This window comes from Nelumbo lutea, chromosome 6 (genome assembly GCF_056320005.1).
Source record: "Nelumbo lutea isolate HS-2025 chromosome 6, American lotus-T2T, whole genome shotgun sequence".
NCBI classification, from domain to species: Eukaryota; Viridiplantae; Streptophyta; class Magnoliopsida; order Proteales; family Nelumbonaceae; genus Nelumbo; species Nelumbo lutea.
In genome coordinates this window covers 18391148-18404047 of record NC_142689.1, presented here as the reverse complement: position 1 = coordinate 18404047, position 12900 = coordinate 18391148, and the positions used below count along the sequence as shown (strand labels likewise).

General features: G+C 39.5%; 1 protein-coding gene across 1 annotated transcript in view; it reads right to left on the bottom strand.

The window, feature by feature from the left end:
* Nucleotides 1-3627: 3627 nt before the first annotated feature.
* The window catches only part of LOC148847690 (membrane steroid-binding protein 2-like), a 20388-nt gene continuing 11115 nt past the window's right edge, over nucleotides 3628-12900 (bottom strand). The window contains exon 2 of the mRNA XM_088949419.1: nucleotides 3628-4143. Within this exon, the coding sequence (XP_088805545.1) occupies nucleotides 3816-4143 (328 nt within the window). The 3' untranslated portion in view covers nucleotides 3628-3815. The remainder of the gene's footprint in view (nucleotides 4144-12900) is intronic.

The following is a 12900-nucleotide window of genomic DNA, read 5'->3' as shown; positions in this document are numbered from 1 at the left end:
ATGGATAGACCCTGGAACTGTCAAAGCCAGAATCAACCTTGGAACTGCTCTTAACAATATAGATTTTGGTTCCAAAAACTCTACCTTGAAACTGAACCAACCCTTGTTCCCCCTACTCGGGAGAGATGTGAAATGCATGAAGATTAATTTTAACTGATATGTAGAATTTGTCAAGAGTCCAGCTTTCTGATTGAAAATATAACTTATTACAACCTGGATGGTGATGGCAATGCCCAATGACCATGAAACCATACTTGTAAAAGCAAACCAAGTGTTTATTGTCTTATTCAAACCTATTGGTGCCTATTGTTTAGCAAGACTGGGTTTTCTTACCAGGATATTTTCAACTATGAAGTATAGCTTCCAATTATTTAGTTCATGTAATTAATCATTGATGTAGTGCAATTTTTTTTTTTATAAAGGAAAAACGTAGTATAAATTAAAACTTAGAAGCAATCAATAGATCTCCACACGGCATGCATCACTGCTTGAAGGAGAATCAAAACAAGACCTACGATTTTCATGTTAGCTATATTTGCGTAGAATGTCAGTACACTTCTTTGCTCCACGATATTAGTGCTGAATTAGTGAAATTCGTATGTGTCAAGGGTCTTTCAAGAAGGTCGAAAACATTGTGAAGATTCCTTCCTGCGTGTTGGAAGTTTATACAGACTTCGGAGCCTAAGAAAAAAATTGGCCCAACATTGACATGGCACTTTCCAGATGAGCTGCCAGTTAAACAAGAAATGGTGGGCTGTTTTTATTGTTACATGATCTCGTCAGACCCACCTTGATAGGACCAGTCCCGAGCAATAGGAGTGGGAAACTGCTCCTTACACAGCGCTCCTCACACCAACTTCACAGGCACATCCCACCAGGTATTGGGAACATTTCCCATACTTTTGTGCCATTATCATGGGAGATGTTTTCAATAATGGGATGTGCCTGTGAGGTCAGTGTGAAGTGCGTTTGGACATGTATTTTGTGAGGTTTCTGTGAAGAGCGCTATATGAGAAGCAGATCCAGATTCATTGAAGGAAAGAAAGAGATGGAACCAAGGTGCCCGTCATTGTTTTGAATAAGGTCCAAGACCTGAGTAGGAGAATTTCCAGAGAGGGGGCCTTGGAGCTTTTCATTGGCTTAAAGGGCAGGATCCTACCCATATGTCTTCTCACAAATTAGTATTATTACCATTCCGTATTAGCTTTGTAAAATCAGCCTTTAGGTATCTGAGGCCTATAAAATCAGTCTGTCTCCAATTAATTTTATTATCAGTCGTTAGTGGGAAGGGGCATGATCGAAGCATAATAACGGTAGGTAGGTGTTCTAAGGAGGCTGCAAGGTATATGGTTCTCTAATTTTTATTGGACAAAATCAGTGCTTAGAAAACTGGACTGGACCAGTCGATCCGTGATTGACCCCTGGCCAGTTCGGTCATACCCCCAAACCGCATTATGTAAAAAACCAGGCCAAAACTGGTAGTCCAGGCGGTCAAAATGAAAAACCGGTGACCCGGTCCCAGTTTTAGAAATCCGGCTGTTCTTTTGAATTTTTTAGCACATAAATTAAAACTTCTAAAGCCATAGCTTTGTGTTCGGATGTTGGGATGATCTTTTGTTTTCTTTTGGACAATTTTTCAATATCTATGTGTTCCCAAGGTGCAAAAGGTTCTTTTCCCCACTATTTTTGCTAAAAACGCTTTTTTTACTTTGATTCTTAATTTTTAATATAAAAATTGAAATAAAATAAAAATGTATATACTATAGAAGAATATAATTATATATTTTGAATATATTATAGACTAATATATAATTTATAATATTATATTATATATATTATAAATTCACACATTTCTGAACATATAGACAAAACCCATCCTAAAATGTGAGACTTTAGGAGGACAAATCTAATATTTGGGGTTATGCAAGGCCTCTAAGGAAAACGTGTATGGTTACGAGACAATAGTAAATTCCCTACCAATAGCTAGCACTTGTCATATGTAAGCTCTAAGCTGTATATATCTAATCATGTAGGTGTTTGTCATCAATGCCATTTCTTCGTAAAATGACACATCAGCATCATGCCTGAAATCTATTTTTTTCAGAAAATACCTGATGTTAGCCATTTTTCCGAAAAACGTTTTTTCCAGACCCCGATCTTAGAAATTGAGAAATGTGTGACATGAGAAAACACCATTTTCTCATTTTGTCTACTATTATTAGTAATAGTATGTTAACATGGCAAAGAAAAACGCCTATATGGCAGCAATAGCAATGGTATCAAATAGAAAACCCAAAAAAAAAATAAATAAATAAATAAAACAGTTTATGAGGAAACAGCATGTCTATACAGCACTATTTTCTGAGAAAATGTCTCTTAAGAAACGACATTACTTCCAAACACCGCCCATACCGCCCATGTATAATTGTTACAATTCTGAAAGCTGTGAAGCTGCATGGAACAATAAAGGTTTGAAATTTCTGATTTTGTTTGGCCCGAGGAAAATAACCTTGGAATGAAAGAAATTTTCCACGACTAAGTTCAAATTTGAGTGGGGAATTGTACATGTTTCAAGACTGCACATATTTGAAAGTTTGTAATGTTGTCATATAATTTAGATAATGAAGTTAGATATAACAATCAGACGAATAATGTTATCTTGGAGTTGTTATTTCAAAACCATTCGTATTAGTCACATTTCTAACAGCATAATAATAGTGAGGAGTTTGAGGCAGTGAAACATAACCCAACGATTCTCATATTAAAACATGGGTATGGCCTCTGAGTCCGGAATGTATGACAGTATGAGACAGCCGACATGTTCTATCTTTCCCAAGAGAGCAGTCATTCTTTCTTCTTTTTCTTTTGCCTTTCTAGGCGGCTACAAATAGTGCCACTTTTGTAAAATGATAACACATGCTATGCTACAATATACTCTAGGTAAGCGGCTTTTATGATGAAAATCTATTGGGTTCAGTCATATAAATGGCTTCTTATCCTCACAATCTGTATCAAACGAGGGATTTAGTTCATACGTAAATTAGTAAGTTGATCTAAAACAGTATGGAAGTTTACTATTTTTACCAACTTTGGGTGAACCCCAAGAGGAAAAAAGGCTCACAACTGCAGTGAGTGTGCGTGATCAAATCATGTGATTAGGAAACCTGATCAGATCATAATAAAATGGTGTGGTTTTTATACTAAGATGGTTTGGTCTGATCTTAGAATCTGATTTGAATTTTTCTCCAACCTGTCTGGATCAAACGGTGAACACCCCTAGTTGTAAGAATATTGAATATTGAAGAGGCCTCCCATGACACTGGTTTATTTTGTTTTCACTTATTTATCGATATAGTTATTCACTTTATAAGAAAATTTAATTATGAACTTGCTCATTCTGTTTTCCGGTCCAACACAAGCGCATAAAAGCAAGGTTCAAAGTATCGACACAGGCCAATATGCCGATACTTTTTTTTTTTTCAAAACTGGTTCAGAGGGGTCGATTTAAGTCCCGGCTACGCTCTAAACCATGGGCCGATATAGGCTGATACATGTCAATACTTTGAACCTTGCATAAAAACATTCAGAAGCAGAAGATAACACCTGCCGAGTTTCTCCAACTTGCACAAGTAGACAAAGGAAAATATATATACCATTAATGTACTGGGTTGCATAGAGTAAGCACATATTCGTGGCACAAGCTATTTTGCAAGAGATGCTGCTTTCTAACAATCAACATTCCCTAGCAAAGAACACCACCAAGCAAATGATTATCAGAAAACAGAGCTCTTTTGACTCATGACCTACTAACGCATTCACATCTTCCCCGCTTGTGTTTCTGCAGATGAGTTCAAATCTTGGCTGAGATCCCGTATCTCTCTTGCCTGGTCCTCTTTGCTTGCATCCTTTTCATCTCCATTTGTAGAATCCTCAGCACTAGCCTTTTTTGTGATAAGATTTCCAACCTTCTTATATTTTTCCATGAATTTGTATTCCCAGTCCTGTAAGACTTCAAGCTCAGAAGGATCCAAACCTTCAATGTTGCCTGTAAGGTCTTTCGGGTCAAAGGACATGAGAGCTAAGGCACGACTTGCATCCCTCCCAGCAAACATGGCATATGGCCCTCCAGGACCATAAAACATTCTGCATATGATCGTAAAAGAATCCTACGCTTCATGAAAGCTCAAGGAAAAAATAAAGAATAGAATAAAAATAAAACATTATTTATAGGGGCATTATAGCATAAATTTCCCAGCAATGGTGTCGAGTCTGTATTGGTCAAGAGTATGAATGCTGACCAACACAAGATATTATCTAGTATCCTCACTTTCTAGATCCATGGAACCATACTTTTATACAAATATATATAGAGAAGGTATGTTAGTTGGGTATTGGGATGTTTAGTAAGCTTGCCGAAAATGGCCTAGTGATGCAGGTATGGAAACTGAGGAAGAATCCATGAGGAAAGAAATCGGTTTTCTACAAATTCATTATTAATTAGAAATTTTGTAATTTTTTGCTAATTTCAATTTTACTATTCTTGAGTGTTTTTCAAGGAAAAATCTATGCTCCTGGAAAAAAAAAATGATAACGAAAGGGCTTTGACCAATCAACTTCTCCCCCCCCCCAGTGAATTTTATAAAAAATCACTTGATTGGTTACCACTTTTATAATACTGGTTGATCGGCTACAAGTCTTTCCAGTATCATAGTCGAACCCATTTTATAAATGTATTTTCTAACTAATTAGTGGTTTAGAATAAGGTTAGCTAGCATTAAGGGTCAAATTAATTTTAATAATCCTATTTGATAGTTTTCAAAATATCATTAAGGGAAAAAAGAACTTGGGAGTTGATTGAGAGTTTTTTTTTTCCTTTTTGAGGAATTGAAGAGGAAAGAGTAGAGGAGGAGAACAATTTTGGGGTGAAGCAGGTAGGGATCAATTTTGATGCCCCAGTAGTAAATTCTGGGGTAGAAACAAGAGGGTAAAAGAAGGCAAGATTAGGAAAAGGACATTGAGTGGGATGGAAAGGCTAAGGAGAGATGTGGAGGGGGGCAAGGAATTTAGCAAGAGAAAGGGGAGGATTAGAGGGTGTAAATAGGGAGAGCAGTAAGAAGGTGGTAAAAAAGAATCAAGTGGAAATGAGAATTGTGAGCTGGGATGTCCAAGGGCTAGGCAGGGTATGAAAGATAGCAATTATTAAAGCAAAGGTTGGATATAGTCTTGATCCAAGAATCCAAATTGGCTGATTTTGATAGTCAGTGGGCAAGAAGCATTTGGAGAGCTAGGGGCCTTAATTGGGCAATGTTCCCATCTTGGGGATCTTTGGAGGGAATAATTACACTCCAGAATAATGAGTCTTTAATTGGAGTTGAAGAACTTGTGGGTAAATTCACAGTATCAATTAAGTTTTGACAAGTGGTTGATGGATTTGAATGGGTGATGACAAATGTTTATGGCCCCAATAGATATAGGGAAACAAATGGGCTATGAGAAGAATTGGAGGATATTAGAGGGTTTGTGAGATGGGCCATTGTGCACGGGAGGTGATTTCAATGTCATAAGGTTTACGAAAAAGACTAACAGCTCTAGGAAGAGAATTAGTACGAGTTTGAGGAAGTTCAATCATAGTTTTCAAGGCACCTAGGGGATGATGGGTGACACTGGGGTGCCTAGTCGCCTAGTCACCTAGGCGATAAAAAATTTATAATATAAAAAGCTAACTTTTGGCTAGTTCCCTAGTTTTATATTCCATTCAGCATGTATATTAATTGAAAAAATAGCAATTCTCTGTATTAAGAACATTAAATTTCCTCCAAAAATGTGGCAAATCATCACATCTAAAAGATAAAAACTTTTACATATATTAATTTAATTATTTTCAAAAATAATACTGCTATAATAAGGATTTAATAGAGAATTTCATATCAATTAGCAGCTAAAGAAGGTCAACTTTATATGATAAATATTCAAGATGGAAAGGAAAATAGAAAAAGCAAGGATGGAGTTTCTGTTTTATTTAATTAGAGAGAGAGAGAGAGAGAGAGAGAGAACTGAAAAAAAAAACAAAACCTTTTTATAATTCTATTCTTTCTTTCTTTTTCTCTCCTCAAAACCCTTTGATCTTTTAAATTTCAATACTAAAACATTAAAACAAAGTATTTTGATATATATAGCATATAATAAAATGTATTTAACGCATACATTAATAAGATACAACAATATAAATGATATTATAAAAGGCACATGACAAGGAGTTTGGGTGAGGTGCCCAGCCAAGGGCGCCTAGGCGACGCCTTGACAACTATGAGTTTAATCAATTCATTGATGATTGTTAGAATGTTAGAGTGATGTTCGGCTGATACGAGTTCTTATTAGCCCATTCTTATGTTTAACTTATCTTGTAACTGGGCTTGTGCTAATGGGCCTAATCCTGTTTAATGATTTAAGTCATCTGGGTGTCCCATCACTAATCAGGGGCATCCCAGTAATTTCTTGTACCTTGTACTATATTCATCTATATAAAGGACTGGTCGACTGGATAGCACAGTTCGACATTCTCTTCAGTTCTGTGGTTCTCTTCTCTTCCTTGCTACTTCGAGTATAGCTCTCCAGATTACATGGTATCAGAGCATTAGCTCCTTCCTGGTTTCAGCAGGCGCACTCTTTTCTCTTGCTGTCTTTTCATCTTCTCTCTTCCTTTTCTGGGTTGCTGCAGTGAAGACCTAGGAGTGTAAGAGAGTAAAGCAAGTTCGAACCTAGGGTTTCTCTTGGTTGTAGGACTCAAGGGAAGTAAGACCCAGAAGTAGATGTCCTACTAGATTATCTCCAGCAAATAGCAGCTATTGGGCTACTAAGAGAGGTCTGTATAGGACAGACCTAGTTGAGGACTGATTTCAGCAGTCCTAGCACTAGCCGAAAGGGGGAGAGCTTCCTCTACAGTTGCAGCTTCGTGCTCCAGCAAGACTTGCGCAGAACAAGTGGTAAAGACTTAGCCTTCTCTACAGTTGCAGCTTCGTGCCCCAGCAAGACTTGGGCAGAACTGTGGTAACTTCAGTTACAGATTCTCTTCAGGTCGGTTATCAATCCTACTTTGTGAACTTCAGTTACTGCACTGTACAGTTACTTCAGGTTGCAGAACAAGCCCTAACTGAAGTAACTTCAGTTACTAGCACTGTGAACTGGTTCAGTTACTTCGATCAGTCCTAAACAGCACTGCATAGTACCCGAACTGTGAACACTTCTACCAGCACTATGAACACTGTGACCACTTCGGCCAGTCCTAAACAGAACCACCTACAGCACTGTGAACAACTCTTGGACTGAAATCAGGATGTCCTCACTATCCGGTGAAGTTTCCTCTAGAGATAACAGACCTGTTACAAGGTCCTCAAACCTGGAAAACCCTAATCTGCACAGCTTGCAGATTACAAGTGTGCTGCTAGATGAGTATAACTTCAAAGAGTGGTCTGTCTCAGCAATGTTGTTCATTACCTCTCGTGAGTACACAGGCTATTTGGATGGAGACAAGAAACAACCAGAAATTGGCAGTTCTGAATACACCGTGTGGCGCAAGGAAAATGCCACAGTCATGTCTTGGTTGCTGGCCTCTATGACTCCTAGGGTGGCCAGAACCGTTCATCACTTCCCCACAGCTGCTAAAATTTGGGAGAAAGTATCTAAGACATATGGCCAGAAAAAGAACAATGCTAGAATCTACAGGCTGAACCAAGACATTGCAGCCCTAAGGCAAGGAGACATGTCCGTGGCAACCTACTTTGCAACACTGGAAGGCCTCTGGGAAGAGCTTGACCACCATTTGATTTTGGATTGGGAAAATGCTAACGATAAGGGGAGGCATGATAAGCAGATTGAGGAGGGCAGAGCCTTCAAGTTTCTGGCGGGTCTTGACCCTGTATATGAAGGTATAAGGTCACAGATTCTAGGGAGAGATGAATTACCTGAGCTTCACCATGTCTACTACCTGGTGAGGAATGAAGAAGTAAGGAGAAAGGAGATGCAAGTTGACTCCCAGACACAGTCAACAGAACTACCTAGAGAACATTCAGCCTTAGTCTCCACTAAGGGGAATAGATTTTCAGACAAGAAGTCCCTCAAGTGTACACATTGTGGTGGTGAGAAACACACAAAGGAGAAATGTTGGGTCCTGTACCCTCATCTGAAGCCAGCTGCTCTGAGAAAGGACAAAAGGCAACATAAGGGCCACACAGCAAGTGGGAATCTTGCCACCAACAACAGTAGTGACAACTCACAGAGTATTCAGACAGTGTCATCTTCCACCGCAAGGCAGGCTGCCGACTCCTCTGGACCAAGTACTTTGGGCTTCACAGCTAGTGAGGTAGAGGTTCTCAGTCGGGCATTAGCCCGTCTGAAGAACAATTCTTTAGCTTCCACCTCTCTTGCCAAATCAGGTACAACCTCTGCATTTAGTGCATCTAGTTCCATTAATTCAACCTCTTGGGTGATTGATTCCGGAGCCACTGACCATACGACACATATGTCCTCCTTATTCTCCACATATCATTTGTTGTCTGGCCAGGATAAGATGAGAGTAGCTGATGGGTCCCTCTCCACCATCTCTGGAAAGGGGGTGGTTGACCTAAGCAAGGATCTTTCTCTTAAATCAGTCCTACATGTTCCTAGTCTTACCTCAAATCTGTTGTCTGTTTCAAAGCTTACAAAAAACTTGAACTGCAGTATAACTTTCTTTCCTTCTCATTGTGTCTTCCAGGACAGATTGACGAGGAGAACGATTGGGAGTGGTCATGAGTATGGGGGCCTCTACTATTTTGATGAAGATGTCAGCTCAGCCTTGCAAGCTTGTACTACTAGTCCGGAAAGTGTGAAGTCAATAGGTAGGTTGCACTTGTGGCATGCTAGGTTAGGTCATTTGTCCATTTCTTCCTTAGCAATGTTGTTTCCCGAATTATGTAGGGGCATTCCGAGTCAGAGTTTAATTTGTGATGTGTGTCAAATGTCAAAACAATGTAGATCAATGTATCCAATTTCTAGTAATGAAATTCAAGCCCCTTTTGATTTGGTTCATTCTGATGTTTTGGGTCCTTCACCCATTGTTTCCATTGATGGCTTCCGTTACTTTGTCAGTTTTATTGACCATTATTCTCGGTGCACTTGGATTTATCTGTTGAAAGGACGTGAAGAAGTTCCCCGGATAACTATGATGTTTTGCAAGATGGTTGAAACACAATTTGATAAAAATATCAAGCAATTCCGTTCAGACAATGCAGCTGAATACTTTGAAAGATCCCTGAACTCATTCATGGAAGATGCAGGCATGTTACATCAATCATCATGTGCTTACACCCCTCAGCAAAATGGGGTTGCTGAGCGCAAGAACAGGCATCTATTGGAGACAGCTCGAGCCCTTCTTTTCCAGCACAATGTGCCCAAGCAATATTGGTCTCAAGCTGTTCTCACTGCATCATACCTGATAAATCGGATGCCATCTAAGGTACTGGGTATGAAGACCCCTTTCTCTGTTTTGTGTCCCACTCTTCTAGAATTTCCTCTTCCCCTGCGGGTTTTTGGTTGTACATGCTTCATACATGTGAAAGATCCAAAGAAGACCAAGCTGGATCCTAAGGCTACAAAGGGAATATTTTTTGGGTACTCTCCTACGCAGAAGGGGTATAAGTGTTATGATCCTGTCTCCAAGAAAAAATGTCACTAGGGATGTAGTCTTTTTTGAGTCTCAACCCTATTTCCAGTCTTCTCAGAATCCTCTTCAGGGGGAGAGTAGTGGGTTGGAAGAGGATTCTCATTCTCCCTTCTTTTTTGTTCCCATTTCATCACCTTCCACTACTACTAGCTGTAACATTCCGGGTCAACCTAGTGAGACTTCCACTGTGCCAGTTGCTTCTCCAAATTTGGCTGATGCTTCTGAAGGTTCCAGTAAACAAGAGAAAGAGATACTTACATACAGTAGAAGGAAGAAGGCCCCTCAACCTCATGATTGCAACCAGTTGAACTCAGATCAATCTGTCTCTACAATCCAAGGTAATTCTGATTCACTCAATTCAGATTTGGATCTTCCAATTGCTCTCCGTAAGCCTGTTCGTTCTTGTACCACTCGGCATCCCATAGCCGATTATGTTTCTTACTCACACTTATCCCCTGCCTATCATTCCTTTGTGTCTGTTCTTTCCTCTGTATGTGTCCCTTCCAGGTATTCAGAGGCGGCATCTGATCCAAGGTGGAAAGAAGCCATGAATGAGGAGATGAAAGCCCTAATGAAAGCAAGGACATGGGAATTGGTGGACCTGCCAGAAGGGAAAGGCACTGTTAGGTGCAAGTGGGTATTCACAGTAAAGCACAGGGAAGATGGGTCAATTGAGAGGTACAAGGCCAGACTTGTGGCAAAGGGATTTACACAAAAGGAAGGAATTGACTACAAGGAAACCTTTGCCCCAGTAGCAAAGCTCAACACAATCAGGGTTCTACTGTCACTAGCAGCAAAATTCTCTTGGGAACTTCATCAGCTGGATGTGAAGAATGCCTTCCTAAATGGTGATCTTCATGAAGAGGTATTCATGGAACCCCCACCTGGATATGATGTTGGAAAGAAGGTATGTAAACTAAGGAAAGCATTATATGGTTTGAAACAATCTCCCCGGGCATGGTTTGAGAGACTTTGTTTGGCCATGAAGAAAGTAGGGTACACTCAGAGCAGTGCAGATCATACATTGTTTACAAGGAGACAGGATGACAAACTTACAGCACTCATTGTGTATGTGGATAATATGGTGATTACTGGAAATGATGTGAAAGAGATGAAGAGGCTGAAGGAGTTCTTAGCTTCAGAATTTGAGATCAAAGACCTGGGAAATCTGAGATACTTTCTTGGAATTGAAGTTGCTAGATCAAGAGAAGGAATCTACATATGTCAAAGAAAGTATGTGCTAGATCTCCTAGAGGAAACAGACAAGATGGGGTGCAGGCCAGCAGACACTCCAATAGAACCAAGCCATGGATTACAAGAATCAATGGGTGAAGAATACTGTGATAAGGAAAGGTACCAAAAGTTGGTAGGAAAACTGATATACTTATCCCTTACTCGGCCAGACATTGCCTATGCAGTGCATGTTGTCAGTCAATTCATGCACTCACCAAAGACCCCTCATATGAGAGCAGTGGAAAGAATCCTCAGATACTTGAAGACTTGCCCAGGGAAAGGAATTCTATTCAGAAAAAACAACAGACTTGAAATTGAAGCCTACACTGATGTTGATTGGGCTGGGTCCGTTGGAGACAGAAAATCAACCTCAGGTTACTGTACATTCTTGGGAGGAAACCTAGTCACATGGCGTAGTAAGAAGCAGAATGTTGTGGCTAGATCAAGTGCAGAAGCAGAATACCGGGCTATGGCACACGGGGTTTCTGAACTCTTATGGCTCAAGACTCTCCTTAATGAGCTTGGTATCAAGACTGAGGGTCCTCTCAAGCTGTATTGTGATAATAAAGCTGCTATCAACATTGCCAACAATCCTGTGCAGCATGACAGGACAAAACATATTGAAATTACACTTTGTCAGAGAGAATTATTTCAGGAGAACTTTGTGTGCCTTATACTCCATCAGAGATGCAGATTGCAGATGTATTAACTAAAGGGCTGGCATCAACGAAGTTCAAGGAATGGTGGGAGGGAAGTAATTCAAGGGTGAAATGGGAAGGCATAAAGTTTCATTGGAAATTGTAGGAACTTAAAGTCAAAATCAAAGAGTGGAAGTGTGGAACATTCAACATTTTGGAAGATTAGAAGAGAGGAAGCAAGAAGTTATTAGCAAAATTGGGGAATTGGATTCAAAAGAAGGCGCAGGTACCTTTGGAGATAGGGATAAGGAAGAGAGAATGGTCCTTCAGAAAAGCAACTAAAGGACCTTTTGCTAAAAGAAGATATTAGATGGAGACAAAAATCTAGGATTAATTGGCTTAAGGAGACACCAAATTTTTTCATACTTTCACAAATGGGAGAAGGGAAAAGTTTCTCAAAATTGGTGGTGGATGGTGTATCTTTGACTTAATAAGATGAGATTTCTTGAGCCTTTGTGGATCACTTCAAATCTATTTTCAAGAGACCTCTTAATGAAAGAGTGTGGCTTAATGGGTTAGAATGGTCAAATTGTCTGAGGTTTCTAAGGTTTGGCTAAAAAGAAGTTTTGAGATGGAAGAGATAAAGGAAGCAATTTCAATGGATGGATCCAAAGCTCCTAGTCCCAATAGTTTCACTATGGCATATTATCAAGATTGTTGGGATGTATTGAAAGATGATTTGCAAAAGGCTTTTAATGAATTCTTTGAGAGGGGAGTGATAAACCTGAGGCTAAACTCAACCATTACTGCTTTAATCCCAAAAAAAAAATTATGTAATGCACTCAAAAGATTTTAAACCAATTAATTTGATCAATAGTTTATATAAATTCATTGCTAAGGTGCTTTCTCAAAGGATTAGGGTTTTCCTCCCATAATTTCACCTTTCTAGGGTTTTGTTTGTAAGTTGAATTTCGAAAAGACCTATGACTTGGTTGATTGGATCTTTTTGCTAGAAGTAACGAGAAATTTTGATTTTGGTGACATATGGTGTAAATGGATCCTAGGTTGTATTAGGACGTGCCACTACTCAATTTTGGTGAATGGGTCTATGGTAGACCATTTTCTGACCCTTAGGGGACTTAGGCAAGGGGACCCCCTCTCCCCTTTTCATTTCACTTTAATAATATGCTTGAGAGGCTAATTTCTAAGGCTGGTGCTAGAAACTTGATGAGGGGGTGGAGAGTAGGAAGAGATGAGGTGTCAACCACTCACCTACAATTTGCTAATGGTACAATTCTATTATGTGAAGGAGGTGTCTGCGGTGGGTGA